This window comes from Leptodactylus fuscus, chromosome 2, assembly GCF_031893055.1.
Source record: "Leptodactylus fuscus isolate aLepFus1 chromosome 2, aLepFus1.hap2, whole genome shotgun sequence".
Taxonomy (NCBI): Eukaryota; Metazoa; Chordata; class Amphibia; order Anura; family Leptodactylidae; genus Leptodactylus; species Leptodactylus fuscus.
In genome coordinates this window covers 136,684,576-136,708,964 of record NC_134266.1, presented here as the reverse complement: position 1 = coordinate 136,708,964, position 24,389 = coordinate 136,684,576, and the positions used below count along the sequence as shown (strand labels likewise).

At 42.6% G+C, this 24,389-nt stretch overlaps 1 protein-coding gene across 3 annotated transcripts in view; it reads left to right on the top strand.

Annotated features, from left to right (window-relative positions):
* Positions 1-16,355, top strand: part of CCDC28B (coiled-coil domain containing 28B) — a 31,250-nt gene extending 14,895 nt beyond the window's left edge. For all 3 annotated transcript variants that reach the window (XM_075264717.1, XM_075264716.1, XM_075264718.1), the window contains exons 5-6: positions 13,195-13,217; positions 15,955-16,355. In XM_075264717.1, the coding sequence (XP_075120818.1) occupies positions 13,195-13,217; positions 15,955-16,030 (99 nt within the window). In that variant the 3' untranslated portion in view covers positions 16,031-16,355. The remainder of the gene's footprint in view (positions 1-13,194; positions 13,218-15,954) is intronic.
* The last annotated feature ends 8,034 nt before the right edge of the window (positions 16,356-24,389 follow it).

Below are 24,389 nucleotides of genomic sequence, written 5' to 3'. Positions count from 1 at the left end.
GCAAAAATATTATATTTTAAATAGGTTGCGGAGGTGAAAAAAATAAAATAAAAAGCATACTCACTAGAGATGAGCGAACACTAAAATGTTCGAGGTTCGAAATTCGATTCGAACAGCCGCTCAATGTTCGTGTGTTCGAACGGGTTTCGAACCCCATTATAGTCTATGGGGAACAGATACTCGTTAAGGGGGAAACCCAAATCCGTGTCTGGAGGGTCACCAAGTCCACTATGACAACCCAGGAAATGATGCCAACACCTCTGGAATGACACTGGGACAGCAGGGGAAGCATGTCTGGGGGCATCTAACACACCAAAGACCCTCTATTACCCCAACATCACAGCCTAACAACTACACACTTTACACACTCAATACCACCTCTCTGACAGTAGGAAAACACCTTGAAACATGTGTATTTGGCACTTGCAGTGAGGAGAGCTTGTCACCAGCAGTGAATTTGGCCCTTGTAGTAAGTTGAGGTTGGCACCAACATTTGTTTTGAAAATCAGGGTGGATTGAGCCTCTAACCAGCAGAGTTTGGGCAAATTCATGGTGGAGGGAGCCTCTAAAAACCCCAGTTTGGACCAATTCATGGTGGAGGGAGCCTCTAAAAACCCCAGTTTGGACCAATTCATGGTGGAGGGAGCCTCTAAAAACCCCAGTTTGGACCAATTCATGGTGGAGGGAGCCTCTAAACAGCCCAGTTTGGGCAAATTCATGGTGGAGGGAGCCTCTAAACAGCCCAGTTTGGGCAAATTCATGGTGGAGGGAGCCTCTAAAAACCCCAGTTTGGACCAATTCATGGTGGAGGGAGCCTCTAAAAACCCCAGTTTGGACCAATTCATGGTGGAGGGAGCCTCTAAAACCCCCAGTTTGGACCAATTCATGGTGGAGGGAGCCTCTAAAAACCCCAGTTTGGACCAATTCATGGTGGAGGGAGCCTCTAAACAGCTCAGTTTGGGAAAATTCATGGTGGAGGGAGCCTCTAAACAGCCCAGTTTGGGCAAATTCATGGTGGAGGGAGCCTCTAAAAACCCCAGTTTGGACCAATTCATGGTGGAGGGAGCCTCTAAACAGCCCAGTTTGGGCAAATTCATGGTGGAGGGAGCCTCTAAAAACCCCAGTTTGGACCAATTCATGGTGGAGGGAGCCTCTAAACAGCCCAGTTTGGACCAATTCATGGTGGAGGGAGCCTCTAAAAACCCCAGTTTGGACCAATTCATGGTGGAGGGAGCCGCTAAACAGCCCAGTTTGGACCAATTCATGGTGGAGGGAGCCTCTAACCAGCAGAGTTGGTGGAAATCAGGGTGGAGGGAGCCTCTAACCAGCAGAGTTGTGGGAAAGCAGGGTGGAGGGAGCCTCTAACCAGCAGAGTTGGTGGAAATCAGGGTGGAGGGAGCCTCTAACCAGCAGAGTTGTGGGAAAGCAGGGTGGAGGGAGCCTCTAACCAGCAGAGTTGTGGGAAAGCAGGGTGGAGGGAGCCTCTAACCAGCAGAGTTGTGGGAAAGCAGGGTGGAGGGAGCCTCTAACCAGCAGAGTTGGTGGAAATCAGGGTGGAGGGAGCCTCTAACCAGCAGAGTTGGGGGAAATCAGGGTGGAGGGAGCCTAGTATTAGCAGAATTGTGCAACGCTTATGGTGGATGAGTATGAGGATGCGGAGGAATTGGAGAGGTTGAGTACAGACATGGAGTTTCATGTTGGGGTGCTTTACACAGGTGGGCACAAAAATGAAGGCTCTATCCAGTGGTGGTTCATTTTTATCAAAGTGAGCCGGTCGGCACTCTCAGCTGACAGACGGGTGCGCTTGTCAGTGATGATGCCACCGGCTGCACTGAACACCCTCTCAGATAGGACGCTGGCGGCAGGACAGGACAGCACCTCCAAGGCATATAGGGCAAGTTCAAGCCACAGGTCCAACTTCGACACCCAATACGTGTAGGGCGCAGAGGGGTCGGAGAGGACAGGGCTGTGGTCGGAAAGGTATTCCCGCAACATGCGCCTATACTTCTCACGCCTGGTGACACTAGGACCCTCCGTGGCGGCACTTTGGCGAGGGGGTGCCATCAAGGTGTCCCAGACCTTAGACAGTGTGCCCCTTGTTTGTGTGGACCGGTGAGAACTTGGTTGCCTACTGGAGGAACTGCCCTCCCTGCCGCCAACGTCACATGCTGGAAACATCTCCATCATATTCTGCACCAATTGCCTGTGGCAAGCATTGATGCGATTGGCCCTCCCCTCTACCGGAATAAAAGACGAGATGTTGTTTTTATACCGGGGGTCAAGGATAGCAAAGATCCAGTACTGGTTGTCCTCCATGATTTTGACAATACGCTTGTCGGTTGTAAAGCACCCCAACATGAACTCAGCCATGTCTGCCACAGTGTTAGTTGGCATGACTCCTCTGGCCCCACCGGAAAGTTCAATCTACATTTCCTCCTCATCCTCCATGTCTACCCATCCGCGCTGCAACAATGGGACGATTCGAAGTTGCCCGGAAGCCTCCTGTATCACCATCACATCATCGGACAACTCTTCTTCCTCCTCCTCCTCCTCCTCCATTAAACGCAGTGAAGCGGACAGATGTGTGGACCTACTCTCCAGCTGTGACGGATCGGATGCTATCCCTAACTCCTCTGTGTGATCTGAGTTATCCCTGATGTCAATCAGGGATTCTCTCAGAACACACAAGAGCGGGATTGTAAGGCTCACCATCGCATCCTCAGAGCTCACCCTCCTTGTGGACTCCTCAAAGACCCGTAGGATGTCACAAAGGTCTCTCATCCATGGCCACTCATGGATGTGAAACTGAGGCAGCTGACTTTGTGGCACCCTAGGGTTTTGTAGCTGGTATTCCATCAAAGGTCTCTGCTGCTCAACCACTCTATTCAACATCTGAAACGTTGAGTTCCAGCGTGTGGGGACGTCGCACAAAAGCCGGTGTTGTGGCACATGCAGGCGTTGCTGGAGAGATTTTAAGCTAGCAGCGGCTACTGTCGACTTGCGAAAGTGGGCGCACATGCGCCGCACTTTCACCAGTAGCTCTGGAACATTGGGGTAGCTCTTTAGGAAACGTTGCACCACTAGGTTGAAGACGTGGGCCAGGCATGGAACATGTTGGAGTCCGGCAAGCTCCAGAGCTGCTACCAGGTTCCGGCCGTTATCACAAACGACCATGCCTGGGCCCAGGTGCAGCGGCTCAAACCATATTGCCGTCTCATCGAGGAGGGCATCCCTCACCTCGGAGGCAGTGTGCTGTCTGTCCCCCAAGCTGATCAGCTTCAGCACAGCCTGCTGACGTCTACCAACGCCAGTGCTGCAACGTTTCCAACTCGTAGCTGGGGTCAATCTAACAGCGGAGGAGGAGGCGGTGGCGGAGGAGGAGGCGGTGGCGGAGGAGGAGGCGGTAGAGGAGGAGGAGGAGGGGGGTGTTCTTCTCGTGTCCCTGCCAGGAATGTTAGGCGGGGAGACGAGGTACACCGGGCCAGTTTGGGAAGCAGTCCCAGCCTCAACTACATTCACCCAGTGTGCCGTCAGTGAAATGTAGCGTCCCTGTCCGCATGCACTTGTCCACGCGTCGGTGGTCAAGTGGACCTTTGTGCAAAGCGCGGAACTAAGGGCCCGCCTGATGTTGAGTGACACGTGCTGGTGCCAGGCGGGGACGGCACACCGGGAGAAGTAGTGACGGCTAGGGACGGCATAGCGAGGTGCCGCAGTTGCCATCAGGTCCAGGAAGGCGGGAGTTTCAACAAGCCGGAACGCCAACATCTCCTGGGCCAGCAGTTTAGCGATGTTGGCGTTCAAGGCTTGCGCATGTGGGTGGTTAGCAGTGTATTTCTGCCGCCGCTCCAATGTCTGAGAGATGGTGGGTTGTTGTAAAGAAGCGCCTGATGGTGCCTTTGATGGTGCAGGAGAAGGAGATAAGACAGGAACAGGGGAGGATGAGGGAGAAGTCAACAAAGTGGCGGAGGCAGATGAAGTGGTGTCCTGGCTCGTCCTCTGGAGTGCATCACCAGCACAGTCAGCAGTGGCAGTGGCAGAGGCAGTGGCAGAGGCAGTGGCAGTGGCGTGAACGGCAGGCGGCCTTTGTCCTGCCGTTGCTGCCTGCCACTGATTCCAGTGCTTGGATTCCAAATGACGGCGCATTGAAGTGGTGGACAGGTTGCTCTTCTCAGAGCCCCTAATCAATTTCGAGAGGCAAATTGTGCAGACAACACTATATCTGTCCTCGGCGCATTCCTTGAAAAAACTCCACACCTTCGAGAAACGTGCCCTCGAGGTGGGAGTTTTTCGGGGCTGGGTACGAACTGGAACATCTTGGGAGATTCCGGGTGTGGCCTGGCTTCGCCTAAGCTGCTGACCTCTGCCTCTGCCTCTAGCTACCCTTTTTGGTGCTGCACCTGCCTCAACATCCACACTACTTTCCCCGCTTGACATCCCCCCTGTCCAGGTCGGGTCAGTGTCCTCATCATCCACCACTTCCTCTTCCAACTCCTGTCTCATCTCCTCCTCCCGCACAATGCGCCGGTCAACTGGATGCCCTGACGGCAACTGCGTCACATCATCGTCGATGAGGGTGGGTTGCTGGTCATCCACCACCAAATCGAACGGAGATGGAGGAGACTCTAGTGTTTGAGCATCTGGACACAGATGCTCCTCTGTTAGGTTCGTGGAATCGTGACGTGGAGAGGCAGGTTGAGGGACAATGAAAGGAGCGGAGAACAGCTCTGGGGAGCAGGGACAGTTGGGGTTATTGTTCTGTGAAGCTTGGGAATTTTGGGAGGAAGGAGGACAACACTGTTGGGTAATAGGAGGAGAGGAGGCAGAGTCTGACTGGCTGCTGGACAATGTGCTGTAAGCGTTCTCTGACAGCCATTGCAAGACCTGTTCCTGGTTCTCGGGCCTACTAAGGTTTGTACCCTGCAGTTTAGTTAATGTGGCAAGCAACCCTGGCACTGTGGAGTGGTGCAATGCTTGCTGCCCCACAGGAGTAGGCACGGGACGCCCTGTGGCTTCACTGCTACCTTGCTCCCCAGAACCATTCCCCCGACCTCGCCCACGGCCTCGTCCACGTCCCTTTCCGGGAGCCTTGCGCATTTTGAATTCCCAGTTAGAAATTGGCACTATATACCAGTAGCAAAAATTGTGGGTGCACGTAACCCCAATATATTCTTTGAATTCCCAGTCAGACAATGGCACTATATACCAGTAGCAAGAAATGAGGGTATTTATAACCCCAATATATTCTTTGAATTCCCAGTCAGACAATGGCACTATATACCAGTAGCAAGAAATGAGGGTATTTATAACCCCAATATATTCTTTGAATTACCAGTCAGAAACTGGCACTATATGGCAGTAGCAAGAAATGAGGGTATTTATAACCCCAATATATTCTTTGAATTCCCAGTCAGACAATGGCACTATATACCAGTAGCAAGAAATGAGGGTATTTGTAACCCCAATATAATCTTTGAATTCCCAGTCAGACAATGGCACTATATACCAGTAGCAAGAAATGAGGGTATTTGTAACCCCAATATATTCTTTGAATTCCCAGTCAGACAATGGCACTATATACCAGTAGCAAAAATTGTGGGTGCACGTAACCCCAATATATTCTTTGAATTACCAGTCAGAAACTGGCACTATATGGCAGTAGCAAGAAATGAGGGTATTTGTAACCCCAATATATTCTTTGAATTCCCAGTCAGAAACTGGCACTATATGGCAGTAGCAAGAAATGAGGGTATTTGTAACCCCAATATATTCTTTGAATTCCCAGTCAGACAATGGCACTATATACCAGTAGCAAGAAATGAGGGTATTTGTAACCCCAATATATTCTTTGAATTCCCAGTCAGACAATGGCACTATATACCAGTAGCAAAAATTGTGGGTGCACGTAACCCCAATATATTCTTTGAATTACCAGTCAGAAACTGGCACTATATGGCAGTAGCAAGAAATGAGGGTATTTGTAACCCCAATATATTCTTTGAATTCCCAGTCAGACAATGGCACTATATACCAGTAGCAAGAAATGAGGGTATTTATAACCCCAATATATTCTTTGAATTCCCAGTCAGACAATGGCACTATATACCAGTAGCAAGAAATGAGGGTATTTATAACCCCAATATATTCTTTGAATTACCAGTCAGAAACTGGCACTATATGGCAGTAGCAAGAAATGAGGGTATTTGTAACCCCAATATATTCTTTGAATTCCCAGTCAGACAATGGCACTATATACCAGTAGCAAGAAATGAGGGTATTTGTAACCCCAATATATTCTTTGAATTCCCAGTCAGACAATGGCACTATATACCAGTAGCAAAAATTGTGGGTGCACGTAACCCCAATATATTCTTTGAATTACCAGTCAGAAACTGGCACTATATGGCAGTAGCAAGAAATGAGGGTATTTGTAACCCCAATATATTCTTTGAATTCCCAGTCAGACAATGGCACTATATACCAGTAGCAAGAAATGAGGGTATTTATAACCCCAATATATTCTTTGAATTCCCAGTCAGACAATGGCACTATATACCAGTAGCAAAAATTGTGGGTGCACGTAACCCCAATATATTCTTTGAATTACCAGTCAGAAACTGGCACTATATGGCAGTAGCAAGAAATGAGGGTATTTGTAACCCCAATATATTCTTTGAATTCCCAGTCAGACAATGGCACTATATACCAGTAGCAAGAAATGAGGGTATTTATAACCCCAATATATTCTTTGAATTCCCAGTCAGACAATGGCACTATATACCAGTAGCAAGAAATGAGGGTATTTATAACCCCAATATATTCTTTGAATTACCAGTCAGAAACTGGCACTATATGGCAGTAGCAAGAAATGAGGGTATTTGTAACCCCAATATATTCTTTGAATTCCCAGTCAGACAATGGCACTATATACCAGTAGCAAGAAATGAGGGTATTTGTAACCCCAATATATTCTTTGAATTCCCAGTCAGACAATGGCACTATATACCAGTAGCAAAAATTGTGGGTGCACGTAACCCCAATATATTCTTTGAATTACCAGTCAGAAACTGGCACTATATGGCAGTAGCAAGAAATGAGGGTATTTATAACCCCAATATATTCTTTGAATTCCCAGTCAGACAATGGCACTATATACCAGTAGCAAGAAATGAGGGTATTTATAACCCCAATATATTCTTTGAATTACCAGTCAGAAACTGGCACTATATGGCAGTAGCAAGAAATGAGGGTATTTGTAACCCCAATATATTCTTTGAATTCCCAGTCAGACAATGGCACTATATACCAGTAGCAAGAAATGAGGGTATTTGTAACCCCAATATATTCTTTGAATTCCCAGTCAGACAATGGCACTATATACCAGTAGCAAAAATTGTGGGTGCACGTAACCCCAATATATTCTTTGAATTACCAGTCAGAAACTGGCACTATATGGCAGTAGCAAGAAATGAGGGTATTTGTAACCCCAATATATTCTTTGAATTCCCAGTCAGACAATGGCACTATATACCAGTAGCAAGAAATGAGGGTATTTATAACCCCAATATATTCTTTGAATTCCCAGTCAGACAATGGCACTATATACCAGTAGCAAAAATTGTGGGTGCACGTAACCCCAATATATTCTTTGAATTCCCAGTCAGACAATGGCACTATATGGCAGTAGCAAAAATAGTGGGTGTATATAGCCCCAATTCTATTGCTAGGGGACTTGCAGTGTATTTCTGGGGTGAAGGTGGGGGGCACACCGTTGGAACGGGTATCGGGGGTATATATCGGGTATACGGGAATACACTGTCAGTGTATTCCATTCAGGATCCTGGGAAAGCTGGGTTGCGGCGATTGAGCCCGTCAGTGCCACGTTACACTGACAAGCTTCTCCCTGGAATTTAGCTCTTATAAGAACTGTTGGTTGTCTTCTCCTTCCTATCCTAGCCTGTCCCTGCCTACCCAGAATCTAAGCCCTAGCTAACTGGACGGAAACCTCCGTCCCCGGTGAATTGCAAGCTCAGAATGACGCGAAGCTGGGCGTCGCTGTTCTTTTAAATTAGAGGTCACATGTTTTCGGCAGCCAATGGGTTTTGCCTACTTTTTTCAACGTCACCGGTGTCGTAGTTCCTGTCCCACCTACCCTGCGCTGTTATTGGAGCAAAAAAGGCGCCAGGGAAGGTGGGAGGGGAATCGAGTAATGGCGCACTTTACCACGCGGTGTTCGATTCGATTCGAACATGCCGAACAGCCTAATATCCGATCGAACATGAGTTCGATAGAACACTGTTCGCTCATCTCTAATACTCACCTTTTCCCGGTGCTCTGGTTCCCCCCAGCGTCGTCTTGTCCTGCCTCTCCATTGTTGACTTCCGGTGGAAGTACCCATCACACGTGACCACCAATCACTGGCCTCAGTGAAGGACATGTGATGTCACTACCTGTGACATCCCAGAGTAAATTCCTGATGTTGTTGATTGGCGTCAGTGGCAGGACTTCACAACCCGCGAGGAGTTTTTCTTCTAGTAGACATTAGTAGACTGTGATAGGAGGACATCGGAGCAGGTAAGTATAATTTTTTTTTATTTTATTCACCTTCCCTGACCTATTTTAATAATTTTTTTTTTTTGCCTGGACAATCTCTTTAACCCCAAACCAAAAACTAGTATGCTGCTTCTTTGCATAGGAGGGTACTTTCAGGTTTTCTGTACCTGCAGAACTGAGAACAAATAAGCAAGTAATTTGCTTTTCATCATTACTAAAATAATAAGGAGAGAAATCCTTTTCAGAGTCAGTTCAGTAGACACAAAATAAAATGACCAAAGAAGGGTACCATAGACCGTAGCTGTCTAGGCTTCAGTCTAATGTGAATTTTCATATTTTTTTAATGGAATTTGCATTTAGTAAAAAAGAATTTCAAGATTATATGCAAAAGCAAGCCAAGCATGGTAAATTGGTATATCCTTTTCGCTGCCAAGGGTCTCTGGAAATTTTGCACCTCCAGTAGCCAGAGCCATTTTCACAGTTTTGAGATGGACAAATCAAACCTAAATTGCAACATTAAAAAAGCATCCAACCCCCCCATACCTATATATTTTCTTAAAGTAGACACCTGCAGCATTGTCAGAATGCTACTTGGTACTGTATACGAACAGGCACCTTCATGCAATTTTGATTTAAAGTGAATGTTTTATGAAAAAATACAAATAAATGTATATTAGTTGTTAAAAGCGGAAACCAAACAAAAAATTAAATGCACCAAACCTCCTAAAAATAAGAGTTCAACATGTACAGAGTTCATTCATATCACTATGGCTTGCACCCGCATGCACGTGTCTTCAGAAAATCGCTAGAACTGGAAGGAACAAAATTCTGCTTTGAAGCTGGAAATGTTAAAAAAGTATCATCCTATAAAATGTAGGGATTACACACCATGAAAAGTAAGTGAACCCCTAAACCCTACATATTTTTTGAAAGTAGACAACCTGAAGATTACAAATGTCTTAATGGGTCATCGATAGCCACATCCACCTTCATGCAACTTTGCGACCAACACAAATAATTTTTAGAAAAAAATACGCTAAAACACATATTTGCACCTAAAACTCATGTTCAATCTCACATTCATATACAAAATACTTTTAAAATAATAGCTTATGGTGTATACAATGTGTATATATACTATATGTACCGCAAACATCAACTACAACAAGAGCTCGGACTCCCAAAAACACGAATACAGAAGACAAGCAGGATTTTGCTGTTGTTCACTATTATGTTAAAAAGCTATACTGCACCTATCAAACTGTGACTGTGATACCAAAATCTAACTTTTTTCAGAGTACACAGCATACCGTATATAAAAACACAATTTAATAGTTTATATGTACAACCACCTTCATTCAACTTTGCGGCAGAGATTGCTAGCAAAAATTGCGCAAAAATTCAAATTTGCCACTGAAGTGCGGCTCAAGAAATCCCTTTCTGCAAACATAATGTACTGTCCATAAAACTGCAATATGTGAGGAGTTCATACATACCACACATGTATATATTTACAGGGGCGGGTGTTAAAGAATCGCCAAAATCGCAGAAATGCGCCATCCCATTTTGTGCATGCAAATTAAATAGGACTTTACATAAAAATGTTATTTTCCATCCCCTTATAATAATTTTAGCAATCTATACATTCATCTCTAGTGATAATCGTTATTACTATTATTTTAGTGTGTAACGGACATCACTAGAGACGTAGAGACTGTAGAAAGCTCAGGTATAGACAGGACAGGGATTGGGTGAAATGTAAACTTTATTTGCGACTTTATGTATATGTTGTGTAAGTGTTTGGTGCGACTTTTTTTTTGTTGGCTCTGCGACATGGACAATGGTAAACGTCTGGGTCACAGTGCCAACAAACTTCCTGGTTATGATCAGGAGGTATAAAATAAGAATACCCCACTAGTAAAGCTCAGGGGGGAATTACATTATAACTGTATGTGACAATCAGAGACAAATGTGTAGTATACGCTCTGATTGGCAGGAGAAGGGTTAATAGGGACAATAGAGTCCCTGCCACCCCCCTCCTGCTGTCACATACAAGTTATGCAGAGAGTCAGATCGTTTCTCTGTCTCTCTCTCTCTGCTGCACTGCTCTGTGTCCCTCTTCCTTTCTTGTTAGATCGCAAATTGCTTGCTTAGACAGGAGGGGGGGGGGACTTTGGAGCTCTATATCTTTGGACTGCATCAACATATCTTGATGCTTTCAATTGCATTTTAAAGAGGAGAATCTCATCTTTAAAATGATATCAAGTCGATGATTGGATGTACAGTTTTGGAGCAATTCACTGTTGAAACGCTGTCGGGAATTGAGATCTGCAGTTGGATCTCAATGCCAAATAGTGTTTTCAACAGTGAATTGCTCCAAGACTGTAAGTAAAATCATCGAATCCCTGGATTCATTTTAAAGACGAGAGTCTCTTCTTTAAAATGCATTTTAAAGCATCAAGATATGTTGAGGCAGTCCAGAGATCTCGGCATTAGTAGGGAGGACGTAGTAACTACGTCCTCCGCTACTGAAGTGCCACCTTGGGAGCACGTACAGTGTATGTGCCTGGCAGCGAAAGGGATATATGGTGCCTTGCAAAAGTATTCACACCCTTTGAACTTTTTCACATTTTATCATCTTACAACCACAAACTTAAATGTATTTTATTGAGATTTTAAGTAATAGACTAACACACAGTAACACACAGTTGTGAAGTGATACATGGTTTTCAAAATTTTAACCAACTAAAAATCTGAAAAGTGGGATGTGCAAAAGTATCCAGCCCTCTGATACTCTTAAATAAAATCCAGTGCACACAATTACCTTCAGAAGTCACTTAATTAGTTAATAGAGTCCATCTGTGTATAATTTAGTCTCAGTATAAATACACCTGTTCTGTGAAGGCCTCAGTGATTTGTTAGAGAACACTAGTGAACAAACAGCATCATGAAGATCAAGGAACTCATCAGACAGGTCAAAGATAAAGTTGTGGAGAATCTTAAAGCAGGGTTAGGTTATATAAACATATCCCAAGTGTTGAGCATCCCAAGGAACACTGTTCAATCCATCATCCAAAAATGTAAAAAGTATTCTACAACTGCAAACCTACCAAGACATGGCTGTACACCTAAACTAACAGGTCAAGCAATGAGAGCACTGGTCAGAGAAGCAGCCAAGAGGCCCATGGTCATTTTGGAGGAGCTGCAGAAATCCACAGCTCAGTTTGGAGAATCTGTCCACAGGACAACTATAAGTCATGCACTACACAAATCTGGCCTTTATGGAAGAGTGGCAAGAAGAAATCATTGTTGAAAGAAAGACATAAGAAGTGCCATTTGCAGTTTGCCACAAGCCAAATAGGGGACACAGAAAACTCATCTCTTTACATCTCATTAGAAGGCAAATAATCTCTATCTGTCTCCTTAGAACGCAGATGAAGTTGAATACAATGGTAGAGCACAGAGCTTTCATGTGGGGCCACTTAGGAAATCTTTGAATAGGGCCCACTAAAGTATTAAAATAGGCCTGCATCAAATATTAGCATAAATCCACCATGCTTGCTGAATCTTAATCATAGTTCTCACTTCCCATTTCTTCCTTTGCATTTTTATTTATGTTCAGTCACACTAACATATCCTGCAGCTCTGTACAGATCTCTGAAACAAAATACAAGTTCAGGTTAATCTATCTATATTACACTAGACACTAACCAAAGCCAAAATAGTCAAAAAAAATAAAAAAATAAAATATATATATATTTAATTAGAGTATTTTTGTGAATGAATTGGAGTTAGATCAAGAGCCCAAGCCTGGCTGTGGAAAAATAGAGACTCAGAGTCAGTGGTGTGGCCTATTGATTCAAGAGCCCTGATACTTACTGGGAGTTAAGGAATCTCAGTGCATCAGAAGGCAGGTGCTGGGAACTCCAGAGGGAAGTCCAATGAGAAACCCAGACCCATCAAATAATGCACAGGCAGACATACCATAGGGGTATTTGCAACACTAGTAGTCAACTAATCCAACTGACTCATTGTGTTATACCTGATGCAGGGCCTGAGGAGGTGGAGGATGTTATAGAGATTCAAAGCGCTCTACACCTTCAGGCCCTGGGCCAGGTATTAACACAATGAAACAATTTTACCAGGAGTGTTCCTTTATGCTGTCTGAAGCAAAACTGGAGCAGTTTGCTCCAAGAACATTTAATTCTGTCATGATATGCAAGTTGACTGCCATAATGTAGAGCTGTGGATGTGCTTCACTGCCTAGAATATCACCGATATATAGATGAATGCAGGTTGTCCGATTGATGTAGCAGAATTGTTTGATGTCCCTATATAGCCCTTGACGTAATGTTAGATTCTTCCATGTTATGCTCCTGTCAGTTTTTATCTGTTAGGTCTAACCCACACCACATTTCACTTCATGTCATTACAAAATGGCAGGATTCTGGATTAAAATGTTGTTTCAGTTTTTTGTTTTTTTTTAATCAGATGCAATATTAGTCATTTTTTTACATTGTATTTTCATTGTATACATTTTTATAAATACATACATGTCAAGCTATTACATTGTTTAGGTTGACTTTATTGGGCCAATATCTGAAAATTAAATGTCTAACACAGATTGCAAATCTTATATTTCAGCTGGAAGAACTCAGCAATTCCATGTATCCTTTAAAAAAAAAAGTGCTTACATTGCATCAGTCACCAGACAAGACCTTTAAACATAAGGTATCTATAGAATCCTATAGTCATGTCATACATGTCAGTTATCAGAATACCCCTTTAATGTAGAAATATTTAAAGGAGAACATATCACTACTGGTTATTTATGTCAATTATAGATCTAACATTCTATTGTCAGTCAAACTGTTCAATGGTCAGACAAAAAGATGAAGTTTAACTTAGCGGCTTTTAATGTTTTTACCTTTCTACTGTGCATTAGAAAAATATGTAAAAACTTGGCAGTATATAAATGTATGGGACATAAGAAATAGAAAAAATCTCACTGCGATGGTGGTCTTTCCCATGATATAATGGAGTAATAACGCTCGTGATATTTTCATATAGCATGTAAAAAGGTCAGGAGGTTTATATACAAGGGGATTAAAGAAGTCATGAGTTAATAAATGCTTTTGTCTAAATCCATTGTTATAACTCCTGTGCTCTTCAATAATAAATTACCCTTTATATCTCAGAACCCTAAAAAGTATTATAGCGCTGTATCAGTAATACATTTCACCAAAAACTACATTTTTATTGAGATAGTATTTTAATAGTTATAAAGATCTTATACAATTACATCCAAACACAAGGTAGGAAAGGTAGTGCCATCTAGTGTTCAACTTGCAGACTTTCAGGTTTTGTATTTCCTTGCAACTAATTGTGAAGAAACCACTCATTTAGAAATCACAGACAGCCAGTAAAGCTCCTTTAATTCATGAAAAATCTAGTGACTGAATTGCTAAGAAAATGTTATATCTATCTATGTATCTAATTATACAATATCAATAATTGTATAATATAATTAAAAATATTGAATCATTTTAGCTTCAGCCTGGAGTCAGATTTGGTAACTTATCTCTGACTCCTGAGCTCTGATTCTAAGGGTTGGATCACATCTGCGTTGGTATTCCGTAAGGGAAAATCCACATGAGGACCCCCCCCCCCCCCCCGAACGTAATGCCAAACGCAATTGCAAGCGCTGTGCAGTAAAAGCACGCAGACCCCATAGACTATAATGGGGTCCGTGTGCTTGCTGCCAGATATCTGCACAGAACATGCGGACAGAAAAGTAGTTCACAATCTACTTTCATGATTCGTGCGGGCAGCGCGTGGCAAGCATACGAACCCCATTATAGTCTATGGGGTTCATGTGCTTTTACTGCACACTGCTTGCAATTGCGTTTGGTATTACGTTCGGGGGTTCCCCATGCGGACTCCCCAAACGGATTAACACGGAAGAAACACTTTGTGACATCACATAACTGACTTAAGGCATCTTTCTTACCGATATATACATATAGACACTGCAAGGTGGACAGAAAAAAAAACTAAGGGATTCCACTAAGGGAACTACTGCTGGTGAGACAGCTCCTCTCACACAGTTATAATGAAGAATATGACGGCTTAGCCTCCCTGATTGTATCTTTAGGACAGGTCATTTATTTGAGATCAGTGGGGTCTGACTCCAGGGTCCCACATCAGTTGTTCGCTGCACACAGTATGAAGCCAGAGTTGTATCAACATTAAGAGGAAGGGATACACAAAATTACCTGGTGGGTCCAAGAAAGTTTCAATTCTTAAAGGGATTCTACCATTAAAACTTTTTTTTTTTGGCGTTCACACGTCAGAATAGCCTTTAGAAAGGCTTTTCATCCCTTACCTTTAGACGTGGTCTCTGCTGTGCCGTTCCTTAGAAATACCAGTTTTTACCGGTATGCAAATGAGTTCTCTGGTAGCGATGGGGGCGGGCCCTAATGCTGAAAATGCGATGGGGGCGTTCCCACTGCTGCCAGAGAAGTGCCTCCAATCGCCGCCTCCTTCTTCGTCCGCCGCATCATATTCAATGTCTTCTTCCGGTGCAGGCTCGTAACCTAGCAGAGCAGACTGTACAGGCCACGGGAAAATGGCCGCTAACAATACTGTGCAAGCGGCCATTTTCCCGTGACCTGTGCGCCTGCACAGTCTGCTCTGCTCGAAGTTATAAGCTTGCGCCGGAAGACATTGAAGATGACGCTGCGGACGAAGAACGAGGCGGCGCTTGGAGACACTTATCTGGCAGCGGTGGGGACACCCCCATCGCATTTTCAGTGCTGGGGCCCACCCCCATCTCTGCCAGAGAACTCATTTGCATACCAGTATAAACCGGTATTTCTAAGGAACGGCGCAGCGGAGACCCTGTCTAAAGGTAAAAGACGAATAGCCTTTCTAAAGGCTATTCCTACGTGTGATCGCCAAAATAAAAAGTTTTAATGGTAGAATCTAGAGATGAGCGAACACTGTTCGGATCAGCTGATCCGAACAGCACGCTCCCATAGAAATGAATGGAAGCACCTTCATTTCTATGGGAGCGTGCTGTTCAGAACGGCTGTTCCGAACAGTGTTCGCTCATCTTTAGTAGAATCCCATTAAATATATCTAAATTGTGTCCAAACAACAGGCCATTTTCCCTTTTCCAAACTGACATAGATGGAGCAAATGGCTCTAATTTCTGCTGTAAATGGTTAGTAAATGTGTCCCACAACATATAAAAAGTGCTGGAGTAACGGTGCAACTATGCTGTAAATATGGGACAAAGTCGCCAGGGACAGGGTGATTGATACAAGTTTCAGAAAATAAAAATATGGCTTATACAAACTCACAAATTACTTTTCTTATACATCCTTAATGCTGATTACTTAGACAAAAGCTAAATCTGGCAGAAAACCAGGATGCACCAGCATCTCCCAATGAAGATATGACAGAGAGTATCCACTAGTGAGTTCTGGCTATAACCTACAGGATGTAGAATGCTAATACAACAAAGATGGTAAATACTTGCCATACAGGAGTCCACAAGTCCAAATTGGTCCTCACAGCTGTGAAGCCATATAGAAACACAGCGGTGAAAGAGAATGATGGATAGGCAAGAACTTGCTGTCTTACAGGAGGTACAAGCACAACACAGGAAATGCATGGATTTACTTTCCAAGACATATATTTGGTGTTGAGCTATATAGAAAATTCTGCATTTATAAGAAATAATAGGAAATGGTTTACTGTCTACAAGGTAACAATGTCTTAATATATGCAATATAGGAGCGAACTAAATACTTCCTAATAAAATTGCTTAATATATAAAGAGCAGGCTATGAGTTATTTATTGAAACAGCGTTCTTGCATCCAGACTATTTAGAGCAGTAATCCCCATCTTGTTTCTGTCCGACTGTTGTGAAACTGCAGCCTCACTGTCATAGACCCACAGAGCAGTAGTACCATTCCTTTTGTGTCTCCTATAAAACAAGGGCTTGTTTTAGGGCCACAAGAAAGTCCAGTGCACCCCTTAGACCCAGCACAGTGACATTTTTAGTGCCCCTATACATAATTCCTCTTAGTGTATTATACCCATTTTATTGCCCCCCTAAAGTGCTAATATTAATGTCACTATTCCAAAATTTTTCAGACGTAGATGTCACCTCTCCTGAGAGTGGGCCCTTCTCCTGTTCCAGCTTTAGGAGTTAACCCATAAACAAACCAGGTAGTCCTCAAATATACTTCTGTACCACTCTGCTCCACCCCGTCAGGTGGGAACTATGTCTCCCTTTGCTCAATCTCCTGGTTTCTGTCTGACTTGGAGCCTCTGCAAGGCACATCTTTATCAGCTGTTACGCAAGACCTAATTCGGGCGATTATAGATACTCTTCACATTTGTGGCTTCCTGGGTTAGTAAAGATCTAAAGAGCTGAAATCTTCCAAACAGGAGGATAACTCTATGTTGTGCAATTGCTGACCCCCTTTAGACTTCCTAAAACACAGGGTCTTTGACAACATGGAAGGAAAGGCTCCATCCGAACGCTACTTGTCTGCAAAGACTTGTCTGTGGACATTAAAGGGGTTGTCCCATCTCAAGGATCCTATCTATACTTCTAGCTTAAGTGGATTTAAGACTTTGCCTAAATACATTGCTTCATCAAAACTGCTTTGTTTGATCGCTATCTGAGTTTATTCACTTCATTGTTTACACTGCGTTTCCATAACCACAGACCTGGGGCTGATCTTATCTCTCCGCCCAGGACAAGTGACGTAGATCCCTGCTCTCAGGAGGTTAGGGGGAGCTGAGTGCTCGGAGCATCTTATATTTCTGAGCTGTTTATCTCCCTCTTCCAGTTATCAGGTTTGCTAATTAAATTTTGCTGATAAGGGCTGAGACAGGGAGTCTGTTACCTCTGTATGTAACACACAGACCTAAAACGTTTATTGCAAGCTGACTCTTGTTTCTGTAGCATGCAAATTTGGGATTCTCATCACGTATGAAATTCAGCTCTGCTACATCAGCTTCATATTGTGCATCTTCCAGTAATACCATCCCTCATTACTGACTGCAAACATGTACTGCTATGAAGAGAGATAGCAGAGCTGGCTTTGTCTGGGAGACAGCAAGTGAAACCCTGCCCACCAATTCACCAAGAAGTGAACAGAGCACACAGCTTGCTAGTTGGTGAGCGGGCGAGTTGGGAATACCCCTTTAAAGCCCATGACGCCTTGGTCAAAGCTGCCATTTTTGGTAGAATTGCTGGCACCTGGAACAAGATCTGAGGCAGGCAGTCCATTGCCATGACAGCTGGGAGCCTATTGAAGGCTCTCAGGTTTGTCTGCCACTCATGTGCTTTATACAAATGACGGTATTTTGCATTGCATTAGTGTGAAGAGGTAAACTATTTTGTGTTATGTTTCCATGTGATTTCTTCTTTGTAACCTTAGTGGTGGTACATAAGTCCCCAGATCTGGTAATATCTCTGTGTGAATGTTCTATTACTGCTTCTTATTTCTTTCTTTCCTCATTAGGCTGGCCACCTAATGCTCTATTTTCCTACTATTTCTTGTCTTACCATCTGGGAACCATATACTAACACTAAGGAACTGTTCACATTAACATGGATTTATAAAGTGTTTTTGCATATTTACCTGCATGAGTGGAGTTGCACTGGGTGTGTCTCCCCTGATCTTATAAGAGGCAAGTCTGCAGCAACTCCAGGGTTTTATAGGGAAAACTGCAGAGTATTATGGGAAATGTCTAAGGTATAAAATGATTCCAATTCCCAGAAAGCTGGGTATGTGTTGGTGAAGTTCACATGATGGATAGTTTGTGAGACTACAGCAGCCTGAGGTACAAGGTGTTTGTTGTATGCATTATGGAAATTTTCTGAAGAATTATTTTTTTTGTTAAAACTGGACTTCCTGAAATAAACTCCTTGGATTCTTTTCATCAATCAAGGTCCGATTGTTTTTTGAAAAAATCCCATGCTTCACATATGGTGTCAGAAACGGGATGATTTTTGGAGTATTGCTGTAAGTACTCAAGCCTAAAGAAACAAGGGAGTTATGTACAAGACACGTTCCTGGCGTATTAATGCAAAGCCACCAACTAAGTCTGCAAAGCGAACTGTTGCAAGGAAACTGGTGAATATGGAAAGTCAAGGTGTCAGACAGAGAGCACTGCTAGAGGAGGATGCAGAAGTGCAAGGAGCCACAGCTGCTCCATTAACTCCAAGTGTTGCTGAGCCTTCTGAAAAGACTTTACCAGAGAGCATTGCTGACCTTATGAAATGGTTAACTGTGCAGCAGATCCAAGCTGAAAAAAGGCAAATGGAGGAAGCCAGGAGAAATTGCGAGGAATTGCGACGTCAGGATGAACGCTGGAGGGAGCTGTTTCAAACCCTGAGACCCCCTGTTGCTTGGAAAGACCCTCGCATGACAAAACTTTCTCCAGAAGATGATATTGAAGCCTATTTATCCACATTTGAAAGAATTGCACATACCTGTCAGTGGCCTAAGGAACAGTGGGTGGTAAGACTGGCGCCATATCTTACTGGACAAGCCCAACTGGCATATAGCCACATGAACATGAATGATGCAAATAACTATGACTTGGTTAAAGAGACTATTCTAAGGCGATATGACATCAGTGAGGAAACCTATAGACAGAGGTTCAGAGAACTCAAGTACAGCTACACTGATGGTCCAAGAGAAGTCTTTACTCGCCTGCAAGACTTATACATGAAATGGATGAAACCAGACAACAAGACGACTGAGCAGATTAGTGAAGCGATCATACTTGAACAGTTTCTACAAATTCTTCCAGCTGATGTTCTTGCTTGGGTTAAAAAACATCGGCCCAAAAATGCTGACAAAGCTATTTCTTTAGCAGAGGACTTTATCCTAGCAAAGAGAGACTTAAGCAGGTCTGCAACTGGCCCAGCCAAACCATTCAGAACTTTCTCTGGAGGGAGAAGTCAAGAAGCTAGAAGTCCATTAAAAACTGTCACCAGTGAAAAAATGTGCTATATTTGCCAAGAAAAGGGACACATAGCTAAATTTTGCCCCAGGAAAAGCACTAAAGGCACAAAGTCTGGATTGTTTTTTGCTAGCAGTGACTTCATGCTGCCAATCCAAGTTAATGGACAGAACGTGGATGCTTTGCTTGATTCTGGCAGTAAACTAAGCTTGGTAAAGGAGAACCTAATAACTCAGAAGATGGACTCTCCCAAAGTGCCAATTACTTGTGTTCATGGAGATACAAAAAAATACTCCACATCAAATATTGACCTGCAGTTGGATGAGAAATGTTTTACCATGCCAGTAGTTGTTGTTCCAGAACTACAAGTACCAGTGATCCTTGGAAGAACCACACCCGGATTCAAAGATTTGCTAATGGGGAAAAGCCAGCTGTCTGCTGTGACTACCAGAGCTAAAGCAAAGGCACACAAGAGAGGTGAGACTTTGGAGGACATTTTCCCATTCCATGAGGACATCATGGAGCCGCCATCATCAAAGCCTCTGAGAGTTCCAGGACAGCAGGATGTCTCTAGGAGAAGAGTTTCCCTGGATGGCAAGTATAAAAATGCTGACTTGTGGGACACTGATATTGCATTTGAACAAAAACAGGACATTGACTTGTATGCATTGTATGAACAAGGTTTAACTAACAGTAAAGTGGTTGCAGAAAGTGGTAAGCAGCTTGTTACACCCTATTATCTGGTGGAAAACAATATTTTATATAGAGTGTGTAGTCACCCAAAAACAGGAGAACAAGTGCAACAGTTAGTTGTGCCAAAAAAGTTTAGACCAGAAATTTTGAAATTAGCGCATGATGTTCCTGTTGCTGGACATTTGGGTTATAAAAGAACTTTGGCCAGAGTACTCTATCGGTTCTATTGGCCTGGAGTTTATGATGAGATCACTACTTACTGTCGTAGTTGCCCAATATGTCAGTACACTGCTTCAGCTCCTCCCAAAGCAGAGCTTATACCCTTACCAATAATTGATGAACCATTTAATACTGTGGGTATGGATATTATCGGTCCACTAGAAAGAAGTTCCAAAGGTAACCGTTTCATTCTTACAATTGTTGATTACTGTACCAAGTATCCTGAAGCCATACCTATGCGCACAGTTACTGCTAAAAGAGTTGCAGAGGAAATTTTGAAGGTGTTTTGCAGGGTTGGATTACCTAAGCATATCCTTACTGATCAGGGGAGTAACTTTACATCTTCCTTTCTGTTAGAAGTTTATAAGCTTCTTGGTATACAGCCTCTCAGGACTACCCCTTATCATCCACAAACTGATGGGTTGACTGAACGGTATAACCAAACCTTGAAAAACATGCTTAGGAAATTTGCACATAACGATCCAAAACTGTGGGACAAATGGTTGCCCTTTCTATTATTTGCCTATCGTGAGGTTCCACAAGAGTCTACAGGGTTTAGCCCTTTTGAATTGTTATATGGGAGACGACCCAGGGGACTCTTGGATGTTATTAAAGAGGTATGGGAAGGTAAAGATGGTCATCAGAAGAATGTGGTGGAACATGTATTGGAAATGAGAGAAAGATTAATGAAATTGATTAAGGTAGCTCATGATAATGTCCACAAGGCAAAAGTTTACCAAAAGAAATGGTATGATCAACATTTCAAAAATAAATCGATTAAAGTTGGGGATAAGGTTCTTCTCTTACTTCCCAGCAGTGAGAATAAGTTGTTGGCCAGATGGCAAGGGCCATATAAAGTGGTTAGACAAACAGGTCCTGTTGACTTTGAAATTGAAACCCCAGATAAAAGACAAAAAAATAAGGTTTACCATGTAAATTTATTAAAACGTTGGATTGAACCAGAGGTTGGTCCTAAAGATAACACTACGTGTACTATTGTAGCAGAGTCTTCACAAGATGTGTCTGAAGAAATTTATGATTTGTTGAAACATTGTGCTCACTGGTCAGAGGTAACATGGAATCCAAAGTTATCTAAAGAGCAACATTGTGACTTGAGGAAGATTATAGGGTCCAGTTCACATATTTTTGGAAGTAAGCCTGGCCGTGTGTCTTTAGTTTCTCATACAATAAATACTGGAGATCATCCACCTATCAGACAGAGACCTTATCGTATACCTGAAAAATTAAAGGGTAAGGCTGAAAATGAGGTTCAAGAAATGCTTAAATTGGGAGTTATTGAACCCTCTAAAAGTCCTTGGTCATCACCTGTAGTGATGATTGGGAAAAAAGATGGGACAATAAGATTTTGCATAGATTTTCGTAAAATTAATGCTATATCTAGTTTTGACAATTACCCAATGCCGCGTATTGATGAGCTCATAGATAGATTGGGGTGTGCAGAATATATTTCTACCCTAGATTTATGTAAGGGGTACTGGCAAATTCCACTTGATGAGAAATCAAAAGAAAAAACTGCCTTTGTGATGCCTAATGGTTTGTATCAGTTCAGAAACATGCCATTTGGTCTTCATGGTGCTCCAGCCACGTTTCAAAGAGCCATGGACTTACTCTTGAAGGATCATACGGAGTACAGTGCTGCTTATTTAGATGATGTGGTAATCTTTAGCAAATCATGGGAAGAGCACTTGTATCACTTGGAAAAGGTGATAACTGAAATTGGGAAAGCAGGATTTACAATTAATCCACGTAAATGTGCTTTGGGATTCCAAGAAACAAAGTACCTTGGGTTTATTGTGGGTAGTGGTAAAGTAAGGCCAGAGATATCCAAAGTACAAGCCATTCAATCTGCGACTATTCCGGCCACAAAGAAAGAGGTCAGATCCTTTTTAGGTCTTGTTGGCTGTTATAGACGTTTTATTCCAAACTTTGCTACTATCGTTGCTCCCTTATCCGACCTAACTAAAAAGAACAGTAGAGAGGACGTGATATGGACAACAGAATGTGATTCAGCTTTTGAACAAATAAAAGAAATTTTGTGTAAAGAACCAGTCTTACAAAGCCCAAACTTTGACAAACCATTTATTGTACAGACGGATGCATCTGAGGTGGGACTTGGGGCAGTCCTGAGTCAAGAGATTAATGGTGAGGAACACCCTATTCTTTATTTAAGTAGGAAACTTTTTCCCCGTGAACAAAAGTATTCTACAATCGAGAAGGAAGGGCTGGCGATAAAGTGGGCATTGGAGGCATTACGCTATTATTTATTAGGAAGAGAGTTTACTTTAGTGACGGATCATCATCCCCTCACTTGGATTCATACCATGAAGGACAAAAATGCCAGAATAACTAGATGGTATCTAGCATTACAGCCATTTAAATTTGAGATACAACATCGGTCAGGGTCCAAGCACCAAAATGCCGATCATTTGTCTAGGTATGGTGCTGAAGTGAAAGCGGTCTGAAGAAGGACAAGCTTCTTCTTAAGGGGGGAGGAATGTGAAGAGGTAAACTATTTTGTGTTATGTTTCCATGTGATTTCTTCTTTGTAACCTTAGTGGTGGTACATAAGTCCCCAGATCTGGTAATATCTCTGTGTGAATGTTCTATTACTGCTTCTTATTTCTTTCTTTCCTCATTAGGCTGGCCACCTAATGCTCTATTTTCCTACTATTTCTTGTCTTACCATCTGGGAACCATATACTAACACTAAGGAACTGTTCACATTAACATGGATTTATAAAGTGTTTTTGCATATTTACCTGCATGAGTGGAGTTGCACTGGGTGTGTCTCCCCTGATCTTATAAGAGGCAAGTCTGCAGCAACTCCAGGGTTTTATAGGGAAAACTGCAGAGTATTATGGGAAATGTCTAAGGTATAAAATGATTCCAATTCCCAGAAAGCTGGGTATGTGTTGGTGAAGTTCACATGATGGATAGTTTGTGAGACTACAGCAGCCTGAGGTACAAGGTGTTTGTTGTATGCATTATGGAAATTTTCTGAAGAATTATTTTTTTTGTTAAAACTGGACTTCCTGAAATAAACTCCTTGGATTCTTTTCATCAATCAAGGTCCGATTGTTTTTTGAAAAAATCCCATGCTTCACAATTAGTGATCAGCTCCCTGGGGTTCAGGGGGTCTAATGAGTACATACATTTTTGAAAAAACAAAAAAGTAAAAAAAATATATATATATAAAAAATAATAATAAATAATAAAAATTCAAATCACCCCCCTTTCCCTAGAACACATATAAAAGTATGTAAATACTGTGAAACACATACATGTTAGGTATCCCTGTGTCTGGAAACGCCCGCTCTACAAATCTATAAAAATATTTTTCCCGTACAGTAAATGCCGTAGCGGGAAAAAATAGTCAAAAGTGGCAAACCGCCGTTTTTTCACTGTTTTGCCTCTGATAAAAATTTGAATAAAACGTGATCAAAGCAATAGCATTTCCCGAAAATGGTATAACTAAAAAGTAAACCCAGCCCCGCAAAAAAAGATCCCCTATGCATCCCCGTAAATGGAAGTATAAAAAAGTTACGGGTGTCAGAATATGGCGACTTTTAGAAAAAAAATTTTTTGCACAGATTTGGATTTTTGTTAAGGGGTTAAAATGTAAATAAAACCATATAAATTAAGTATCCGCGGAATCGTACCAAAACACAGAATACAGGAGATATGTCATTTTGGCTGCATAGTGAATGCCGTAAAAACGAAGCCTGTAAGAAAATCGCACAAATGCACTTTTTCTTCAAATCCACCCCATTCAGATTTTTTTTCCAGCTTCAAAGTACATTGTACAGAATAATTAATGGTGGCATCATGAAGAAAAATTTGTCCCGCAAACATTAAGACTAGAGATGAGCGAACAGTAAAATATTCGATATTCGCTTCGAATAGCCGCTCA